General features: G+C 35.1%; 2 protein-coding genes across 2 annotated transcripts; one reads left to right on the top strand and one right to left on the bottom strand.

Annotated features, from left to right (window-relative positions):
• Positions 1-93: 93 nt before the first annotated feature.
• LOC144972332 (FAS-associated death domain protein-like) lies at positions 94-5,352 on the top strand. The gene is made up of 4 exons (XM_078913428.1): positions 94-222; positions 1,587-1,871; positions 3,092-3,189; positions 3,751-5,352. The coding sequence occupies exons 2-4, from the start codon at positions 1,591-1,593 to the stop codon at positions 4,011-4,013; spliced, it is 642 nt and encodes a 213-aa protein (XP_078769554.1). The 5' UTR covers positions 94-222; positions 1,587-1,590; the 3' UTR covers positions 4,014-5,352.
• A 347-nt stretch (positions 5,353-5,699) lies between these two features.
• Positions 5,700-17,664, bottom strand: LOC144972331 (lysosomal acid lipase/cholesteryl ester hydrolase-like). Its single transcript, XM_078913427.1, has 9 exons — positions 17,070-17,664; positions 14,921-15,038; positions 13,440-13,638; positions 12,418-12,661; positions 11,522-11,671; positions 10,940-11,011; positions 10,115-10,186; positions 7,754-7,864; positions 5,700-6,373 (listed from the first exon to the last, which is right to left on the bottom strand). Exons 1-9 carry the CDS (start codon positions 17,241-17,243, stop codon positions 6,257-6,259), a joined length of 1,257 nt encoding a protein of 418 aa, XP_078769553.1. The 5' UTR covers positions 17,244-17,664; the 3' UTR covers positions 5,700-6,256.
• Between the last annotated feature and the right edge of the window lie 2,120 nt (positions 17,665-19,784).

Genomic DNA, 19,784 nt, shown 5'->3' with positions numbered 1-19,784 from the left:
CCCCCTAATTACTCTGGAAATGACGTTTGTCTAAAATCGAAAGTAAATAAAAACCGGAAATATTCAGCTTAGACCACTTTCGATTTTAATGTTATTTCTTGGAAAAGATTGTAATTGTAATAAGGCAATAAATTGAAGAAAAATAAATTGAACCAGAGACAGATTATCAAAAATTACGATTTCGTGGTGGACGTTTTTTTTATATCATCCCCTAATATTTAGGTAATTTCCATACTTGTTAAAACAAAATTAAACTCTTGTCGCATTCTACTACAAACAAGGAGGAAGTTATTTTTCATTGAAAACTGCCTGTCACAGTCTAAATATTAACTTTTAATTAAATAGGGATACAATGGCTTGTTTTAAAGTTGTATGGGTAAACATTGGCATTATGTTTTGGTTATTTATATCATCCATTGCGTGGATATGTTGATAACATCACATCTTGGGTCTATCATCGAAAGTATCCTACAAACTCAACTTCCTTGTCTGATGAATGTGTGCGTGGTGTAGTTTCAATTTCAAAGGTTAACTTTTAGGATATTGCCAATTTAAACCATGCATTATCATTAACATAGAATTTCCAATCAACAAATCAAAAACAGGTAAAATCAATAGTAAACAAAAATAAAAAAGATAAATAAATAAAACAAATGTTTGAAAAGGAGGAGTGGTGGTTGTCCAGAGGTAATCACCCTCTTGCATTACAAAATTGAGGTGTCCTTATGCTGCTCCACATAATATCTAGTTTACCCAGCGACTGATAACACGATGCTAAATATTAATGACTTCAGGTTGATAACATGATCCTGTTATTTTTTTTCCTCCTTACTTATCTTAGCTTTCAAAAGTCTTTAGATGAAAAACAATAGCCGCCAATATAAAAAAAAAAGTAAAAACCCTTCAAAGACTGGATTCCCTGATGAAAAAAAACCCCAAATAGACAAGAAAAATAAAACGAAACAACAACGAATTCCAAAAAAAAAAAAACACAAAAAAAAAAAAAACACAGAATAGAACAATGACAAACCAAAACGATTAACACCTAGTCCCAAGAGACTCCTACATTTATAGTGTATATGCAATGCCAAGCATTATTACCCAGTCAGACGATGAGGGTTGGAAGCTCATTGAATCTGTTTTTTTTTTTAATTTCAACAACTTATTTATACAACTAATAGTAATAATTATGTTATCAGCAGCAGTATTGGCTTGACTTCCAACCAACTTCCTCTAACACAAGAAGCCAGATTCTATCCTTTTGGGAGGAAGTCGTGCTTCTGACTGACACCCAAGCCCATTGAATATATATTTGAAGACATGAACTCCCCTGGTTTAACTTTCCAATGCTTAAATTTTATATACACACAGCAATTCTGTGTCATACTCCAGCAGTAATGATTGTGCAACTATGCAGGAAAAAAAAAAAAAAAGACTACAGATGCTATAACGATCCCATGAACACGAATGGTTTAGTCACATAGCAAAATAAAGTACTTATAAAGGATGATTTAAATATAATAATGATCAAAATGAACTTTTGACATATGACTAAACGAGGACTTTCTATGGCCTTTATTTTTCAGGAAAATGGACAATAAAAACGATATAGAAATGCGCAAATTACTTGTTTCCATCAGCAACCGGATAGGACCTGAAGATTTGAAGACTATGAAATTTTTCTGCAAGGAAATTATACCAGCAAAACACCGTGAAGAGATTGAGACGGCGGTTGATTTATTTGAGAAATTGGAAGAGAGAGGAAAATTGAAACCAGATGATTTGTCTTTTCTAGAATTACTTCTTGAAAACACGTGTGCTGGCAGGACAGATTTGGTAGAAATTTTACACAAATACAAGAACGGTGATAGGTAAAATTTTATGTGTGTTCTTGTCTGGTTATAATGTGAAGTCAAATAAATTCAAATTATTTATTTAACCTTTTTTCATGTAATGGTAAACATATTCGAAGCTATATTAATATTATATATATATATATATATATATATATATATATATATATATATATATATATATATATATATATATATATATATATATATATATATATATGACTTACTAAATGACTTAAAGCCTTTCACTTCCTAATCATCCGATCGGGATGCCTCGGCTGCCTCTCTAATCATCCGTGTCATTCCTTCCACTGTTCTCGGTCTTTTGCTGTGGATGCTAATTTTGTGAGGTCTTCCTTTGATTTTAATACTTTGTATTTTTGAAGGCGTTTTAGGTCTCTATTGAGGACAGTGTGAATTGACGTGGGTGGTCTACCTTGATATTTCTTGTGTCCGGATGAGGTGAAAGAAGTATTCATGGCTTTATTAGCTGGTATATTTATATCTCTTCTCAGTATATGCCCAAAAAGCCGCCATCTTGCCTCCAGGATTTGAATGGATAAGGTTCTTTCATTGCATTTTTTATATAGTGTTTTATTGCTTATTTTTGTGGGGTATCGTATATTCAGGACTCTTTTAAGTTGTTTTCTATGGAATCTGTCTAATCTTTGCTCTTCGGTTCCAGTCAGTGCCCATGCTCCGCAGTTGTATATAAGCACGGATTTTACAAGGGTTGCATATAATTTTATTTTATCTTTTCTAATCCATATCCATCTAATATATATATATATATATATATATATATATATATATATATATATATATATATATATATATATATATATATATATATATATATATATATATATATATATGTGTGTGTGTGTGCGTGTGGCTGAAAGAAAACTTTTTTTTTTTTCTTTTTTTTCTTTTTTTTTTATTCTCTGTGATTCTGAGGAATAACAATCTAAAACTAATAGGTCCCCTGCATTTTATCATAAAACTTCTATGTAGATTTTTTTTTTCTTTTTAGTTTTCTTCTATTTTCTGAAACAATCCATTTTACAGTTGGTCTGTAGTTTTACAAATTCAATTGCTTTTGTTAGTATTATCTTAAGACATTTACTGCTATGTTAGGAATTTTATTTTTTCTTTATCTAATTTTTAAATGATATTTATGATTAATTCAGTTATTTTCATAATTTGAATTTTGTTCTTTCTTTGTTATTTTATGGCAGAGCAAACAGAAATACAACCTTTTCAAATGGAGTGAAATATGAAAGTTTACCGAGAGAGGAAAGCGCAGTAAACGAGGAAGGTGTATCTGAAAGGGAAGGTAAGCTACAATCTATGTTGTATATTAAATTAGAAGTTATAAGGCTATAAACGTACTGTGGATATTTTATGTTAATTTCTTTTCATAAGAAGGTGGTGAAGAAACAGGGAAATGTGTGTGTGTGTGTGGTGTGTGTGTGTGGGTGGGGGTTAATTGATAAAGAGTGAAAATCTCGTCATTTGTGGGCAAGGTAAGACGTTTCGGCTGTGACTTCATTCATTTTAACAAGTTTTCTTAGGTCAGCATTAGCTGGTGAATACAAGCATTTGTTTCAGTTTAGCATAGTTTATCATTTGCATATGTCCATTGGACTTCAATTCCTGAATTATGTCATGTTCAGTTCAATTGATATATGAATGAAAATGCCATAAATTTTTAATTGATTTATTTAATTGTTTGCTACTCTTTGAAAGGATTTCAGATGCAATAGTCTCATCTATTTAATCACTGCTGATTGTCAGTAATAAACTGAATTGCATTATGGGAAATCTGATCATCATTATTCATAATGTTGCAAATTGTATAAAAGTTTTCTTTCCTTTTTTTTCTTCTTTCCATCAGATTTATCTTCTATATTTTATTTCCTGGCAAACAATTTGGGAAGAGATTATCTGATGGTTTTACGACGTTTAAGAGTACCCGATTCCATTCTAGACCAACTTGTTGAGGTACATCCTCGGAATGTTAAGGAAGTGACTCACCAGGCTTTCAAGTATTGGTACCAATCTAATTATGAAACGGCTTCCCAAGAAAAGATAATTCAAGCTCTTCAAGCAGAGAAAAGATATGATTTAGCTTCAAAGATATCTCAAAAAGACATATAAATAGGTGGGTTTTAAAAAGTTTTAGGATTGAAATTATCATATTTATCAGACCAATAATAAAGGTTGCCAATTTTCCATATATTTACGGAATTCAGTATATTATAAACCCTCTATGTATATTTTCCAATCAACTGCTAAACGGAAAAAGAGTAATTACAAAAGTCTTTTTACTGGAGTTCAGCACTCAGAAATAGGTCACTCAATGTGTTTGTGTCAAAGTTCAGTCAATTTTTGCCTCTTGAATTGGCAACCTGATAATATTTTTACTGTCATGAGTGAAAAACGAGATTAAAGAGTTCCTGCTCTGAGATATACATGCGAGATTGGTTGATTACTAATGTCGGGGCAATGTTTGGAGAACATAACATAATGCGAAGATTGACCAGTTTCTTTACTTTTATCAAATCTATAGAGACCCAGCTACCCAAAACTGGAGATAAGCAAGTGCTTTATTTCCATGTACTTCATGCGTCACTTGTCAATTGTTGCTATTGAACTTATTACTGAATCAGATTCATATTCCATATACTGTAGAAGATTTGATACTGCTGGGGAGTGATGTAGCGTATGGCATATGGCAAACAACCTCTGTCTGACATTTGCCTCATGTCAACCTTTGATTAGTAGATTTATTTACTCCCTCAAAGAAGTCATTTTGAATCATGAGGCTGGCTCATTGTGACAGGATTTATCTTGGGATTTTGTAGCGTTAAACAAAGTGTAGCAATAGCTTGTTACCATTTGGATAGGATGCTAGTCTATTGCTTGGTACTTTCAACCAGATTCAACAGACCTAGCTTCCCAATTTCTGCTAGGTGGGTGGGGTTTGAAGGAGTGGGACAGAAAAAGTCTTACCTGTACCCCTGATCGATACTGGTTATGTTTATTAAGAAAATAAAATTTCTCCCTCCCATCTTTACTGCTAGTGATTAGATATTAAAATAACCATGTCTAGTCTAGATATGTGTTAAAAAAGACTTTATGGTAGATTATTAGTGTCTTATATAGAGGGTACCACACAATTATTTTACACATTGTTTCTGCCCATTCCACACTGTAGAAAACATGATACGTTGGATTATTAGGCATTTGTCTGTCATAAATAATTTGTTCCCTTTTTTAAAAAATCACTTTTTGCAAATGAATCAACGCTAAGAACTTTGAAACAAAATAAATAATATTTATTCAAAAGAAGTGCAAAGAAAATAAAGCATTTTTATTTGAAATGTGTCGATCTATGTACAAAATAAATCATTTTTATTAAAAAGGTGTAGATCTATGTACAAAATAAAGCAGAGCTCTGATTTTTCATTAAATTGTATGTTTAAAATTTAAAGCGAAATTGGTATAGGCTGCTGTCAAATCTTGCTATGCTAAAACTTTGTACCATTCCATGTTTATGAGAGATATATTATAAGGTATATAGAAGTGCAGATGAAAACAGAGAATTAAAACATCATGCATGGTATCAGAGAGCCAAACTTGGGATTCAATTGATACAGCACCATCTGCCTGGCTGAGAGAGAGAGAGAGGGATTGGCAAGCAATCACACTATACTAGCCACTGAGCTGTCCAGCCAGAATGAAGGTGATATGTATATTCTCTGTTTTCATCTGCTTATACCCTATATTTCTCACCATTATTTTAATGCATTCCATTCTTTCTGCTCATGGTCATGTATGCAATTTTTTTTTTTTAATTCTTTATTTTTTTATTTTTTTTTTGGTTCTCTTCCCGGAGACTCTTCTTCCATCAAAATTGTTGTGAGAGAAGTTTCTGTGTCATTCTCAGTACTTCTTCATATCATTTTGGCACATTGTGTGTGCCTTTTTAAAAACTTTTTGTAATTGTGCATTAATCAACAGCCTACTGCTAAACTGTAAAACCGCTTCCAGATTACTATTTATACTGGTAAACAATTTGAATATAAAAAAGTGATTCTCTCGTCTATGAAGTGTAGAATGAGTGAGTATCTAAATTAAACATAATATTATTGATGGTGAAACGTGTTCAGTTCTCTTAATTTAGCAATCACTGCCATTGTTTGCTAAATAATGACTGATCAGACTGTCAGAATCAGGTCAAAGGTCATGGTTCCCATTTACTAGGAGTCTGTCGTCTTTATTTAGTTCATTCCAACATAATACCAGATAAATCACGAGACCAAAATATATAATTGTTTGATTTTTTTAAAATTTTGGTTTAACCAGTTTCGACTGTATTACTTAAACAGCCTGCGTTGTTATTTTTTGAAGATAAGAGGCATGAATTTATCATAGATGTATTTTGGAGCATCGTAGGCCCAGATGAAGTCAAGATGGGCATAGTGGGCCACGTCTACAAACAAGGAAAGGTTGACCTGGGGAATAGACATAAAATACAAGATGCACATTTTTAAAAATGAATGCTGCCTTTTGACGTAATGATGTGTCTTGTACATAAGAAAAAAAAAACAATGTGAAATTGAATGTAAGCTTCAATTTGATATATACGAAAACAGATAAAATGGACGTTTTGGGTTTCCCCTCTATCAACAAAACAGGATGAATGAAACACTTTATCAACAAAAAGGGATGAAACACTACAGTGTTTCATTCATCTTATTTTGTTGATAAAAGGGAAACCTGAAACGTCCATTTGATCTGTTTTCGTATATTAAATTGAAGCTTACATTCAATTTCACATTGTTATTTTTTTCCCTCGAGCTTCGAGCAGCAACATTATGAGAGCACGGCCATTAAATTTAAATACTGTTTTGTTTTTTTAATACACATACAAATTCAAATAGAGGCAATAAGAATCATCTATTTCAATTTATACAATTAATACTAGGGTCATAGTGATAACATATTTTACTTTGTAACATTGATATATTATATATATTTATACATTGTCGCCATAAATTCTTAACTTTATATATTTATACATTTTTATGCATGCCACGCCTGTAAACGAATTTCCATTTTTGGATAAATAAAGTATATTATTATTATTATTATTATTATTATTATTATTATTATTATTATTATTATTATTATTATTATTATTATTATTATTATTTATTATTATTATTATTATTATTATTATTATTATTATTATTATTATTATTATTATATAATATAATAATTATTATTATTATTATTATTATTATTATTATTATTATTATTATTATTATTATTATTATTATTATTATTATTATTATTATATTATTATATTATTATTATTATTATTATTATTATTATTTTTATTATTATTATTATTATTATTATTATTTATTATTATTATTATTATTATTATTATTATTATATTATAGTAGGGGAAAGAAGCAATTTATCCCACTGAGACTGAGACAACTTTGGCACCATCTTGGGCATTTATATAGCGCAATATCCTTTGAACGTGCTCAAAACGGGTCCCTAGTTAAGATCAGTATATTTTAACTTGTAGGATGAGCTATTGTGCTTGTTAGGTGATTTTCATTTCTTTTCCTACAGAGACAACGGTGTTAACTGCCAGGTACTCATTTTACACCTGAGCACGGAGAGAGAATGTGAGTAAAGAGCCTTTTGCAAGGACTCAAACCTCGGACTTTCTGATCCAAACGCGATTGTTATACCACAAGACCACATAGCCACACCATAACTACATATCTTGATTTAAAAGGATTTTATGATCTTCACGTTTTGTTTTTTTTATCAAAAAGATTCTCGTTGAATATCTCATTGTATAAATCTATGACCTGGGACATGATCCACTCCACGTCCTCTGGGACTGCCATCCAGTCCTGACCACCGGTGATGAGGGCCACGGGGGTTTTGATCTTGTGGAGGTCGTACTGGGGAGGGGTGGACTGGTGATGGGAATGAAAAGAAAAGGAGGTTGAAGAAGAAGATTTACTGACGAATCAATGGATAACATGTGTGTGACCCTTCACCAGAAAGTGATTTTAAAATTAAAATAAGTGAGATTTAGGTGTGTGTGTGGGGGGGGGGGGGGGGGTAGGGTTGTTTATTTTTGGTTGTTGTTGGTTTTTTGAATTGTTGTTTTTTTTGTTGCTTTTAAACAAAAAATATAAGTAAATATATGTGAGATTTTAGGGTTTTCTTTTAAGTTTTTTTTTTTTTTTTTTTTTTTTTTTTTTTGGGGGGGGGGGGGGGGGTTGGGGGGGTTGTTAGTTTTTTTGTTTGTTTTTTTTGTTTTGTTTTTATTTGTTATTTTGCTTTTGCCATTTTCTTTAACAATATCCGTCGCCCTCAATAAAACACAAACTTTATCCAATTTTCTTGTTTTTCACTCACTATAAATTTGATTCTAAGCTTCTAGGTCAGCCCGACATAATAGTTTTGTGGGAGGTGGGTCTCTTCAAGTTATATGAAATTTAGGGGAATGGCCCTTGGGATAGGACGCTAGTCTATAACAAAATACTTTCCACCAGGTCTAACACACCCAGCTACCCAATCACTGTTGGGTGGACAGACATGACAAAAAATATAATATATAATAATAATTTCGACTGTACACAGGATCGATAGCTGTCTCTTGGCTTGTAAGGTTAATAATCTAACAACTGAGCCCCCCCCCCCCGCCCCTCCTCATTTAATAGCAGACCTGCCACCTCTCCTTATTTGATTGGGAAATTTTTGATCTGGTTGCCCTGTTCCCTAGCTACCGATTACAGAGAGATTTTCCCGATAGGAATTCCACATGTTTATTGTTTTTAAAAGGGAATGTTAATAAACATGATAAATGTCAACAATTGAGATAGGTACATGGTAATACACGATTCTTACACTCATGCTTTTTGGAATAGGATTCAGTAGTCTGATGTCACGCCGCCCGGCAACGGCGGCCATCTTGGTTCTAAACAAAGATTATCATTACTTTTTATTCTTCATGCTGGCTAGAACTTTTCATATGCCTTGTGATCAGAATGTGTAAAAGTCAAAACATGATCAAATTTATGGGGTTTTTTTTTCTCTGGGTACACTTTTATGCTCGCCGGAGAAATATTTCATACCTCGTCCGCCATTGTTCCGATAGTTTAGAGCCAGTGTTACTAAGTTACCATGCGTCATTAGGAAGGAAGTGACGTTACGACTGTTGAAGAGTATATAGTATTCTGGACGTGTTCTCAACAGCTGCACGTGCTTGCGAGTGCGTGTTGGGAACAAAGTTCGAATTCCAAAACGCAAGAGTGTAAGAAATCATTTATTCTACCCCTCAATCGATTCCTATAGAGCAGTAAAATTAGGTGCCCCTAACGTAAACAATAACAAGTTGCTAGTGATTTCCGTTAGGGACCGGAAAAATTTACGCACAATATAGGTCTCCCAATTTTGTAGTTTGAGTTGTAGGTAATACACTTTCAGTATTGAAAATATGTTTACATAAAATCTAACAGTTGCAGAAATAATAATATAAGGCTAAATTATTATGAAAATCAGGCTCCGAATAATTCTCGTTTTGTTCACACCAGCGCAATAATTTGCTCTGGTCTAAAAATAGATAGACTGTAACTTTTGATAAATTTTAGAAAATTTTACCTTTTGTTCAATAAAATATCCATATCTAGACATTATTTGATGCATGATCGAGTATTTATGAATATGTGTTTCTTTTGCCACCTAACAGCCAAATTTTAAAGGTTATTTTTTTCTATTATTTACATTGGAACGTGAGCTGTCAAGACAGGAACATGTGGTTTGCCACGTGCTTCTCGACCTTTGTTTACGTTTGGGGCACCTAACTTTACTGTTCTATTTCGTCATAGCTATCTGAGTAAAATAAATTTTCTAAAATATTTAAATGATACTTCAAAAATATAATTTTAGTGAACTTCAACGTTTGGTAATCTGACGTCATAAATTATTATTGTAAACTTGATGTCATTAAGCGTTAGTAATTTAGGGAGAATTTAATCACTATTCAATTCAATTCAATTCAAATATTTATTTATTGTCGCATTAAAAAATGTTTTGTAGATAATGTAGTCAAGCTAATAGAAGCCTTTGACCGCCATGGTTGTGTTTGATATAATAATAACTATAGTATATGGTGCCCCATTTTCAAGTCGTATTCATTTGACTTGGAAATCAATTACCTGTTTGTAATGCTCCATGTTGACTGAAGCATTGCCATAGTCGAATTTCTGGAAGTTACGGGAAAGGGACAGCTGTAGATAATAAATAGATAAATAAATAAGAGAGAAAACATTACTTTAACAAATTTTATCCAACACTAGAAAAGATGATGATAACGATGATGATGATGTAGTAGTAGTAGTAGTAGTAGTAGTAGTAGTAGTAGTAGTAGTAGAAGTAGTAGTAGTAGTAATAGCAGTAGTTGTAGTAGTAGTAGTAGTAGTAGTATTGGTAGTAGTAATAATAATAATAATAGTAGTAGTAGTAGTAGTAATAGCAGTAGTTGTAGTAGTAGTTAATAGTAGTTAGTAGTAGAAGTGGTAGTAGCAGCAGTAGTAGTAGTAGTAGCAGTAGTAGTAATAGTAGTAGTATTAGCCGTAGTAGTAGTAGTAGTAGTAGTAGTAGTAGTAGTAGTAATAGCAGTAGTTGTTGTAGTAGTTAGTAGTAGAAGTGGTAGTAGCAGTAGTAGTAGTAGTAATAGTAGTAGTAGTAGTAGTAGAAGTAGTAGTAGTAGTAGCAGTAGTAGTAATAGTAGTAGTATTAGCCGTAGTAGTAGTAGTAGTAGTAGTAGTAGTAGTAGTAGTAGTAGTAGTAGTAGTAGTAGTAGTAGTAGTAGTGGTAGTAGTAGTAGTAATAGCAGTAGTTGTAGTAGTAGTTAGTAGTAGAAGTGGTAGTAGCAGTAGTAGTAGTAGTAATAGTAGTAGTAGTAGTAAAAGTAGCAGCAGCAGTAGTAGTAGTAGTAGTAGTAGTAGTAGTAGTAGTAGTAGTAGTATTTAAAAACCAACCTGTGCCCAATGTAGAATGTTCATGACGGATGTACCCCCGGGATTGTGGGCCACGTAGACCGGTATTCTACTCTGTGTGGAGGAAATGATATACAGTGAGAACCTGTTATAATCATTAAAACGCATTTTGTTCAATGGTCTATCTGTTTTTTCGCTACATTATTTAAATAGCGATCTACAACAACAAAAACAAAAACGATTTTAAAAAAATGTTTTTACCCATTAAATTTGTTTTTAAATAATCTCTCAGAACCTTAAGGCCCATGGGGTTTGAGGTTATTCCGTTTTTTACAGCGTTAAATGGACAATAACAATTACTTACTACCTTTGGATTGGACGATAGTTTATCGCAAAATACCTTCCACCACATCAAACAGAAAAAAAAAAATCTCGACTCCACCCAGAATCGAAAACGCTCTCTTAATGTGTTAAGTGAGTGCTCTACCCACTGAGCTATCGTACCCCCACGCATTATAGGGTGACCGTTGTTAATTATGTGTTGCCTTCGTTTTGGAATATCGGATTTTATATCTGAAGCCAATTTAAAATTTAATTAAATGATATATTCAATAAAATACAAACCACGTTGAATGACCGGAAGTCAAAGCCACATCCAACAAACATGATGTCCTCACAGATTGAACCCCAGCGGTTGCAAAGGTGACCGGCAAGCCATTTTGTGAACTTCCGGGATGTCCAGAATTCGCCATCCCCAAACAGATCTACAAAGGTCTGAAGGGGGGGGGGGGGGGGGGGGGGTGATGTTGATCAATTATGTACTAGAATATTAAAATCGGCATATTGTGAAAATAAATTCCTCTCTCTCTCTCTCTCTCTCTCTCTCTCTCTCTCTCTCTCTCATTTCATTCTCTATATATCTATATATATATATATATATATATATATATATATATATATATATATATATATATATATATATATTCCTGTCACATGTAGACATAATTATCGTGATACAGAGCCATAACCTAACACCATCCCTCCCTATACAAATATTGCGTCTGTCTTCAATACTGAAGCTGCAACAGTATGGGTTGGATTGGATCCAATATCCATACAAACATGTCGAGATTTAAGCTATAACAAGTTCTCAACACCAAGCATTGGTGGACGCCACCTTCTTAGCCAGTTAACAGACGTACTCTGGCAAGACACATATTTTAAAATTTTGCCAGAAAACCCAACCTTCAAATATCGATTGATTGAAATTACCCTCATCTTGGCAAAAACTCTCAAACCTGAGACTTCACGAAGTACAAAGAAGAGAGGAAGACCAATAGAAACATGAAGGAAGACAGTTGAAGTTGAAGAGGAAAGAAGCAAAATGGAATTTGCGTCATGGAGGGATGCCTGTACTGCTGCAGTTTACAGGAAAGCCTGGAGAAGATATGTTCACGGTCCCATTCTCTATCAGGAGAGATGGGAATAAGTCAAGTAAGTCACTGCTACATGTTACTCACAGCTAGAGTTTTGGCGAATGGAGCCAACTTGGTGAAAGGCGACTTGGAGTGCCAGATTCTGGTGACGGGAGCCAGGGCTATGAACTGTTTGATCTTCTTGTTCATGTCCGGGTTCTCACTCAACCCGGCAAAGGCGATGGTAGTCCCCTGAGAGTGACCCACCCAGTAGACATGCTTCTCCTTAGACACCTTCAGCACGTAGTCCACCATCGCTGGCAGATCGTACTTGGCCATATCGTCCCAGCTGAGGAAGACATGACACATAGATTTACATTACTAGATTGCGCAGGGAATTCCACGTTCTTTTGTCACTATTCATTGACCCACCCAGTAGACATGCTTCTCCTTAGACACCTTCAGCACGTAATCCACCGTTGCTGGCAGATCGTACTTGGCCATATCGTCCCAGCTGAGGAAGACACGACACATAGATTTACATTATTAGATTGCGCAGGGAATTCTACGTTCTTTTGTCATTATTCATTTCTTCACATTTTATGTAATCTGTGCCACATGTGACCCCCCGTACCATTGTGGTATTAAGTCGGGGTGAATCAGATGCCGAAAAGTGGGGCTGACGTTTCACTTTTTAAATTTTAAAAAAAAAATTTTTTGGGAGGGTTTACTTACGTAAAGTTCCAAAAGTGTTTAGATGTAGGACTGAGGCTAGTGTGGATTTTGGATAAGATGATTTACCTACGCAAATTTCCATAACTGGCCTGGGGGGGGGGGGGGGGATATTGGGTTGTTTTTTCTCTGAGAGGACAGTTTACTCATGTAAATTTTCAGAGCTGTTTAGATGTAGGACTGATGTTGTTGGGTTTGTTTTTTTTTAGAAGACAGTTTACTCACGTAAATTTCCATAACTGGGGAGATATTGGGTTGTTGTTGTTGTTTGTTTTTTTTTTTTTGTTTTTTTTTTCTGAGAGGACAGTTTACTCATGTAAATTTCCAGAACTGTTTAAATGTACGACTGATGTTGTTGTTTTTTTGTTTTTTTTTTAAGAGGACAGTTTACTCACGTAAATTTCCAGAATTGTTTCGATGCAGGACTGAGGGTGGTGTGGTTTTTGGAGTAGATGGTCCCTCGGCTGTTTCCCAACCACACGTCTGCCCCGGCATCAGCCAGGATAAAGGCCAGACTTTCGTCGACTGGGTTGGTGAGCCAGTTTGTACCACTGCCTAGAAGGCCGTGCTGGAGAATGACTGCTGGTTTGGGACCTGTGGGGAGGATGAGAGGGGGGTGAGATGACGAGGGAATTTGATTATGAATATTATAATAAAAGGATTATTCGTGCTCAGCAGAGTCGGAAAATTAAAGTAAATTAATAAATAAAAGATTACTTAATTAGTGGCAACGTGACACAAAGGTTTGGTGCGGCTATGACACTCGCTTTCGGATTGGAAGGTCCTGGGTTCGAGCCTTGTGTTCGGCGCATAGTTGAGTTCCTTGGAGAAGGCTCTTTACTCACATTCTCTCACCGTACTCAGATGTAAAATGAGTACCTGGCCGTTAACAGCGTTGTCTTTGTCCGAAAAACTGTAATATCGCCTAAGAGACGGCATGCCCCGTCCTACATGTTAAATGTTGCTGTTGACCAGGGATCCCTTGTAAAGCGCTTTGAGTACATTTAGTGGATATTGCTCTATATAAAGCTTAATATATAAAAATATGGTCATTGCTTCATTGCTTTGTTTGATTTTCCCGTAGAGGTGGATGGGGTCCAGCGAGGCCTGGCTCACATGCTGATGCATGGATCATTCCATTTTTTTTCTTCTAAGACTAGATATAGTTTAGGATGAAAAAAAAAAGGATTTTTTAAAAACTTATGTAATTATGTTTCATTTATTATCATTGCTTTATCTGGCAGAATGTAGCTACATACTTTATGTAAATGTCCTATCTAAAGGGTGGCAAGCCAATGTTATTGTCCTTTTACCACTACAAAATACCAAAAAAAAAAAACAACAACAAAAAAAAAAAACAGGATAAACACTGGGTCTGTGGTGATTATGAAGAAATTGAAAAAAATAAATCTGCATGTGTCGTCCTAATAGATGTAAATGTTGTCGTTTTACTACAATGCTTGGGGTGTATAAAAAGTTGGATTTGTAAAGAGTGCATATAGCATTAAGTTGTCTATAGGGAATGAGATTAGCGGAAGAGTAGCGTCCCTTGATTGGGCGTCACCGGCGGAAAAGTTATTAGAGAGAGAACGTCATGTTGGTTGTGCGCATGCGTCTCTCGTCCTCGCTTCCGGTGAAAGCGGCATGAGACACTTCACCGAAAGCGAGGACGAGAGAGACGCATGCGCAAAACCATTTTGACGTTCTCTCTGTAAAGTGACGTCCAATCAAGGGACGCTACTCTTCCGCTAATCTCATTCCCTATAGGCAAGATTGACGGTATAGCGAGAGTGGGGGACGATAGCGGTATAGCGAGATTTCACTATATAATTCTTTTTATTTTTTAATTTTTTTTTTGTTCAGGGTGTACGCCTACCTGTTGTATTGGAAGATTTACGACCGTGAGGGATTCGAAACAGTCTCAGGATATATCCATCTTGGGTGGTCACCCAGTGGTCCTCGAAGGGAAATCCCTTGGAGGTGACCAACTCTTCCTGAGGAAATAACGATGGTGATAGTTATGGTCTATGGTGTAGTGGTGATCTCTTTTGAAGCATTTACATAATAGGGAATGAGATTAGCGGAAGAGTAGCGTCCCTTGATTGGACGTCACCTTACAGAGAGAACGTCAAAATGGTTTTGCGCATGCTTCTCTCTCGTCCTCGCTTTCGGTGAAGTGTCTCATGCCGCTTTCACCGGAAGCGAGGACGAGAGACGCATGCGCACAACCAACAGACGTTCTCTCTCTAATAACTTTTCCTCCGGTGACGTCCAATCAAGAGACGTTACTCTTCCGCTAATCTCATTCCCTATAGCCCAATATCCACTAAACGTGCTCAAATATAATGCATTACAAGGTGTCCCTAACCAACGACAGGACTTAACGCTATTAACCGCCAGCTACTCATTTTACACCTGAGTAAGCTGATAGAATGTGAGTGATGATGGTGATGATGATGATGATGATGATGATGATAATTATGATGATGATGATTTTGATGATGATGATGATGATGATGATGATGATGATGATGATGATGATGATGATGATGATGATGATGATGATGATGATGATCATGATGATGACGTCAATAACGATATTGTATAAATGAGGGTAAAGATAAACATATGGGGTAATGAAGAGCCGATGTCAGTGCTCAGGGCTCTAGTGGACAACTTCATTGACAAAAATCATAATTATATCAATACTCTTCAACAGTCGTAACGTCACTTCCTTCCTAATGACGCATGGTAACTTAGTAACACTGGCTCTAAACTATCGGAACAATGGCGGACGCCCGTAGATAAAATATTTCCCACGCGAGCATAAAACCGTATCCAGAGGAAAAAAAACACATAAATTTGATCATGGTTTGACTTTTACACATTCTGATCACAAGACATATGAAAAGTTCTAGCCAGCATGAAGAATAAAAAGTAATGATTTTCTTTGTTTAGAACCAAGATGGCCGCCGTTGCCGGGCGGCGTGACATCAGACTACTGAATCCAATTAGCAACATTGATTTTCAGTCAGCGACTCTGACAGCAATTGTGACACTTCGCCTCAAAACGGTATTAAGTCGGGATGGTTAAGATGTTGAAAATTCAATTTATAGCCAGAAATATCAGACTTGTGTTGAGTTTGTATGTTTTATTGAGGAGAATGGATAATGGATACCATATTTTAGAGTGCTAATGCCAACAATTTATAATATTGACCAGTTTAACATGTAATTCAGATTTTAAGCATCTGGTTCGTTCCGATATAACACCGTTTTGAGACGATGGGTCACAATTTTCTTGCAGATTTGATTTAGTACCGTGATGTGGAGATAAGCCACATCAGCAGTCAACGGGGGAAATCTGTTGGGTTTCAGATCAAGCAATGAATGATGATGGATGACGGAGTGACAGGACCACAGCAAGGACATGGCGCCAAAACACCTTTCACCTTTCGTTTGGAGCCAGTCTACGTTTCTACCAGCTTATTATCATCACCATCTCTCTCTCTCTCTCTCTCTCTCTCTCTATATATATTATATATATATATATATATATATATATATATATATATATATATATATATATATATATATATATATAGTCAAAATAATAATAATAATAATAATAATAATAATATAATAATAATAATAATAAATAATAAAAATAATAATAATAATAGCAGTAATAAATAATAATAATAATAATAATAATAATAATAATAATAATAATAAATAATAGTAATAATAATAATAATAATAATAATAATAAAGCATCGGTATTGACCGACGTGTACATTTATGCAGGTCTGACATCCGAACATAATTATGGCAATAATTTAACATTGTTGTAATCGACAATATTTTGCTTCATATTTTAAATAACTCTATTACAAAAATGAGCCCATAACAAATTGTGTTATCAGACATGCAAATAGGTGCACGTCGACATTGACCAATCAGATAAACTGGGAAAAATAAGAATGACCAAATAAAAACAGTAAGGAATAAAATAAATATCTTACCACAGTCATGAAGACTTCTGGATCCAGTTGTAAATTGCCGTGCCCGTATTCACGCTGAAGATCCTCCAGTTGGAATTTTAACACATTTGCACTAGCACACGTAAACACGACACATAGAACAGCGATCGCCAATGACACAGATTGGCGGCCTTGGGGATGTATGGAGTTAAACATTATTTCCCCACGATTTTATGGACTTTGTTGGGTGACTTTTATTTTCAATGTAATAATGTATCTACTGCCTTTTAGTAATCATTTGATATTTATAATAATATCCATAAGTTTTCGTCCTTTCTTTATCCTCCTTAATTAATTAATTACTTCTATTTTTCTTTTTTTTTTTTTTTTTTTTTTTTTGACGTAGGGTATTATATATTTTCCTTCTTTATTTGAAACCCCGATTTCGTCTCTGTTAATATTGTAACACCTATGTTACAAAATCTTCCAATCTAACTATTGTAAAAACAAGTCGACAACTGGCTATTACGAGAGAAACGTTACAATTTATTATCTGACCGACCCTCGTCCTGACCAAACTGGGTCAGCCGACACAAGGATGACATCTCGTGATGTTGACCTTAAGTACTTTACATTTTATAAAATAAAAATGTCTCTACCCTTCCCCTTCGCCCCAAAAGAAAAGAGAGAAATTAAAGAACCCCAACTTCATAAGCAAGATTGCCAGATTGTTATTGTAAAAAATGCCAAGTGTTTAGCCAAAATGATAATTGGTGTTTTTTGGGGGGTTTTTTGTTTGTTTTTTTGGTGTGTGTGTGTGTGTGTGTGTGTGTGTGTGTGTGTGTGTTTGTTTTTTTTTTTAAATATCAATTGCATCTGATCGGATTTAACGCTTTTTTTTCACCCTATATTATTTTATTTAAATATCTGCAGCTTATGGTGAGACACTTGTCTTCGAACATTTGGGTCCCAGGTTCGAGTCCCACAGTGGGCGGCACAAAGTTGAATCCTTGGAAAAGGCTATTTACTCACATTCTCTCACCGGACTCAGGTGTAAAATGAGTAGGTCTAAATGACCAGTAATAGCATTGTCCCTGTCTAAAAGAATCTTGTTTAAAGTCATTTCTCGTCCGACATGTCGACAATATCCGTTTTCTCTCATAGATAAATTTACGTGTATTAATAATTCATTGTTTCATTCGTTATCAATAAATTAAATATTCATCGCATTTATCATATTATCTTATCATTTAAAAGTGTAGTGATATAATGCAAACATTTATTAAATCAGATTTTAAGATATATTTCATCGCTTGGGACCAACGTTTACATATATGCAGTTCTGACATCCGAACCCACTTATGGGCCGAGTTAAAAGTTGTTGTAATGGACTATATTTTGCGTCATTTTTTTTTGTTTTTGTTTTTGTTGAGATTTCCATTACAACAATGAGCCCATAAGAAATTGGGTTATCAGACCTGCAAATAAGTGCACGTCGCCTCATGAGGCCCCTTGCAAATCACTTAATGGATTTTGCGATATATTTAAACTTGATTTTTTATGAACTCTTTATTGCATTTTTTCTTCATGTGTAGATTTTCCTGAACGTCCATCACTCAATTTGTAATAACATCACATGTCGTTCAAAATACTCGTGGGAGAAGTGAGTTTATAGATAGTTCGAAAGATGACGTCACTCGGGTCTTTGTTATTGTTTTTTGCCATCCGCGTTTATGAGTAATGCTCACAGAACTGTATTAACCCGACTATAAACGTTCATGGATACACACAGTTTTGTGTATTGGTCCGTTATACTTCCGGATAGCAACGTTATAAGCTTCTTAGCCAAGCGCATACTATCTATATATTGCAAAGTAAAAATTATAGTCATAAAAAAAAAAAGATAAATTAGGATTTGGCATTAAAAATTCCAAATTGGCAACCTTGCTCATGAGTAACTGGCCCTTGACGCTTTCACGCTACCTAGTGGATAAAACGTAAACATAATGGCCCGAGGCTGAATGACAAAAGATTCTACTCTTTAAACGGCAATAATATGGTTGACCTTGTATCACCTGCCCCTTATGTTCACTTATACCTGGCGGTGAAATGAGGATTGTGTGTGAGTGTGTGTGTGTGTGTGTGTGTGTGTGTGTGTCGCGGAAGATGGGACAGGGGGAGGGTAAAAGGGGGGGGGGGGGGGGGGGGGGGGGGGGGGGGGGGGGGGGGGGGGGTTCCGTCTTATTGAGACAATGATATCAGATAGGCTTACTCATGAGTAAAGTAAGACGTGAGTGATATAAGCAATTAGCATTGATCGATCACATTAATTAACAATAAAACGGTTGACACGACAAGGGAGTTAAAAATAGATCGTTTCAAAATATTATGGGAGAACAAGTGATAAACCTTGTTGGATGGGTCCTCCTCAAATTCCTGGATCTCTCTCTCTCTCTCTCTCTCTCTCTCTCTCTCTCTCTCTCTCTCTCTCTCTCTCTCTCTCTCTCTCTCTCTCTCTCTCTCTCTCTCTCTCTCTCTCTAAATTTCCCTCACATTCCCCTTTCACCCCCCCCCCCCTTTCACTCTCGTTCTTTCTTCCTCCCCTCTCTCTCTCTCTCTCTCTCTCTCTCTCTCTCTCTTTCCCTCTCTCTCTCTTTCTTTCTCTCACTCTCTATCTATCTATCTATCTATCTATCTATCTATCTATCTATCTATCTATCGCATTCTATTTCTCTATTTTTGCCTCCTCCCCCCCCC

Source organism: Berghia stephanieae, chromosome 5 (assembly GCF_034508935.2).
Source record: "Berghia stephanieae isolate SIO BIC M18660-M18661 chromosome 5, UCSD_Bste_1.3, whole genome shotgun sequence".
Lineage (NCBI taxonomy): Eukaryota > Metazoa > Mollusca > Gastropoda > Nudibranchia > Aeolidiidae > Berghia > Berghia stephanieae.
Note: the sequence above shows the minus strand (reverse complement) of the source record. Positions and strands in the feature narration are given on the sequence as shown.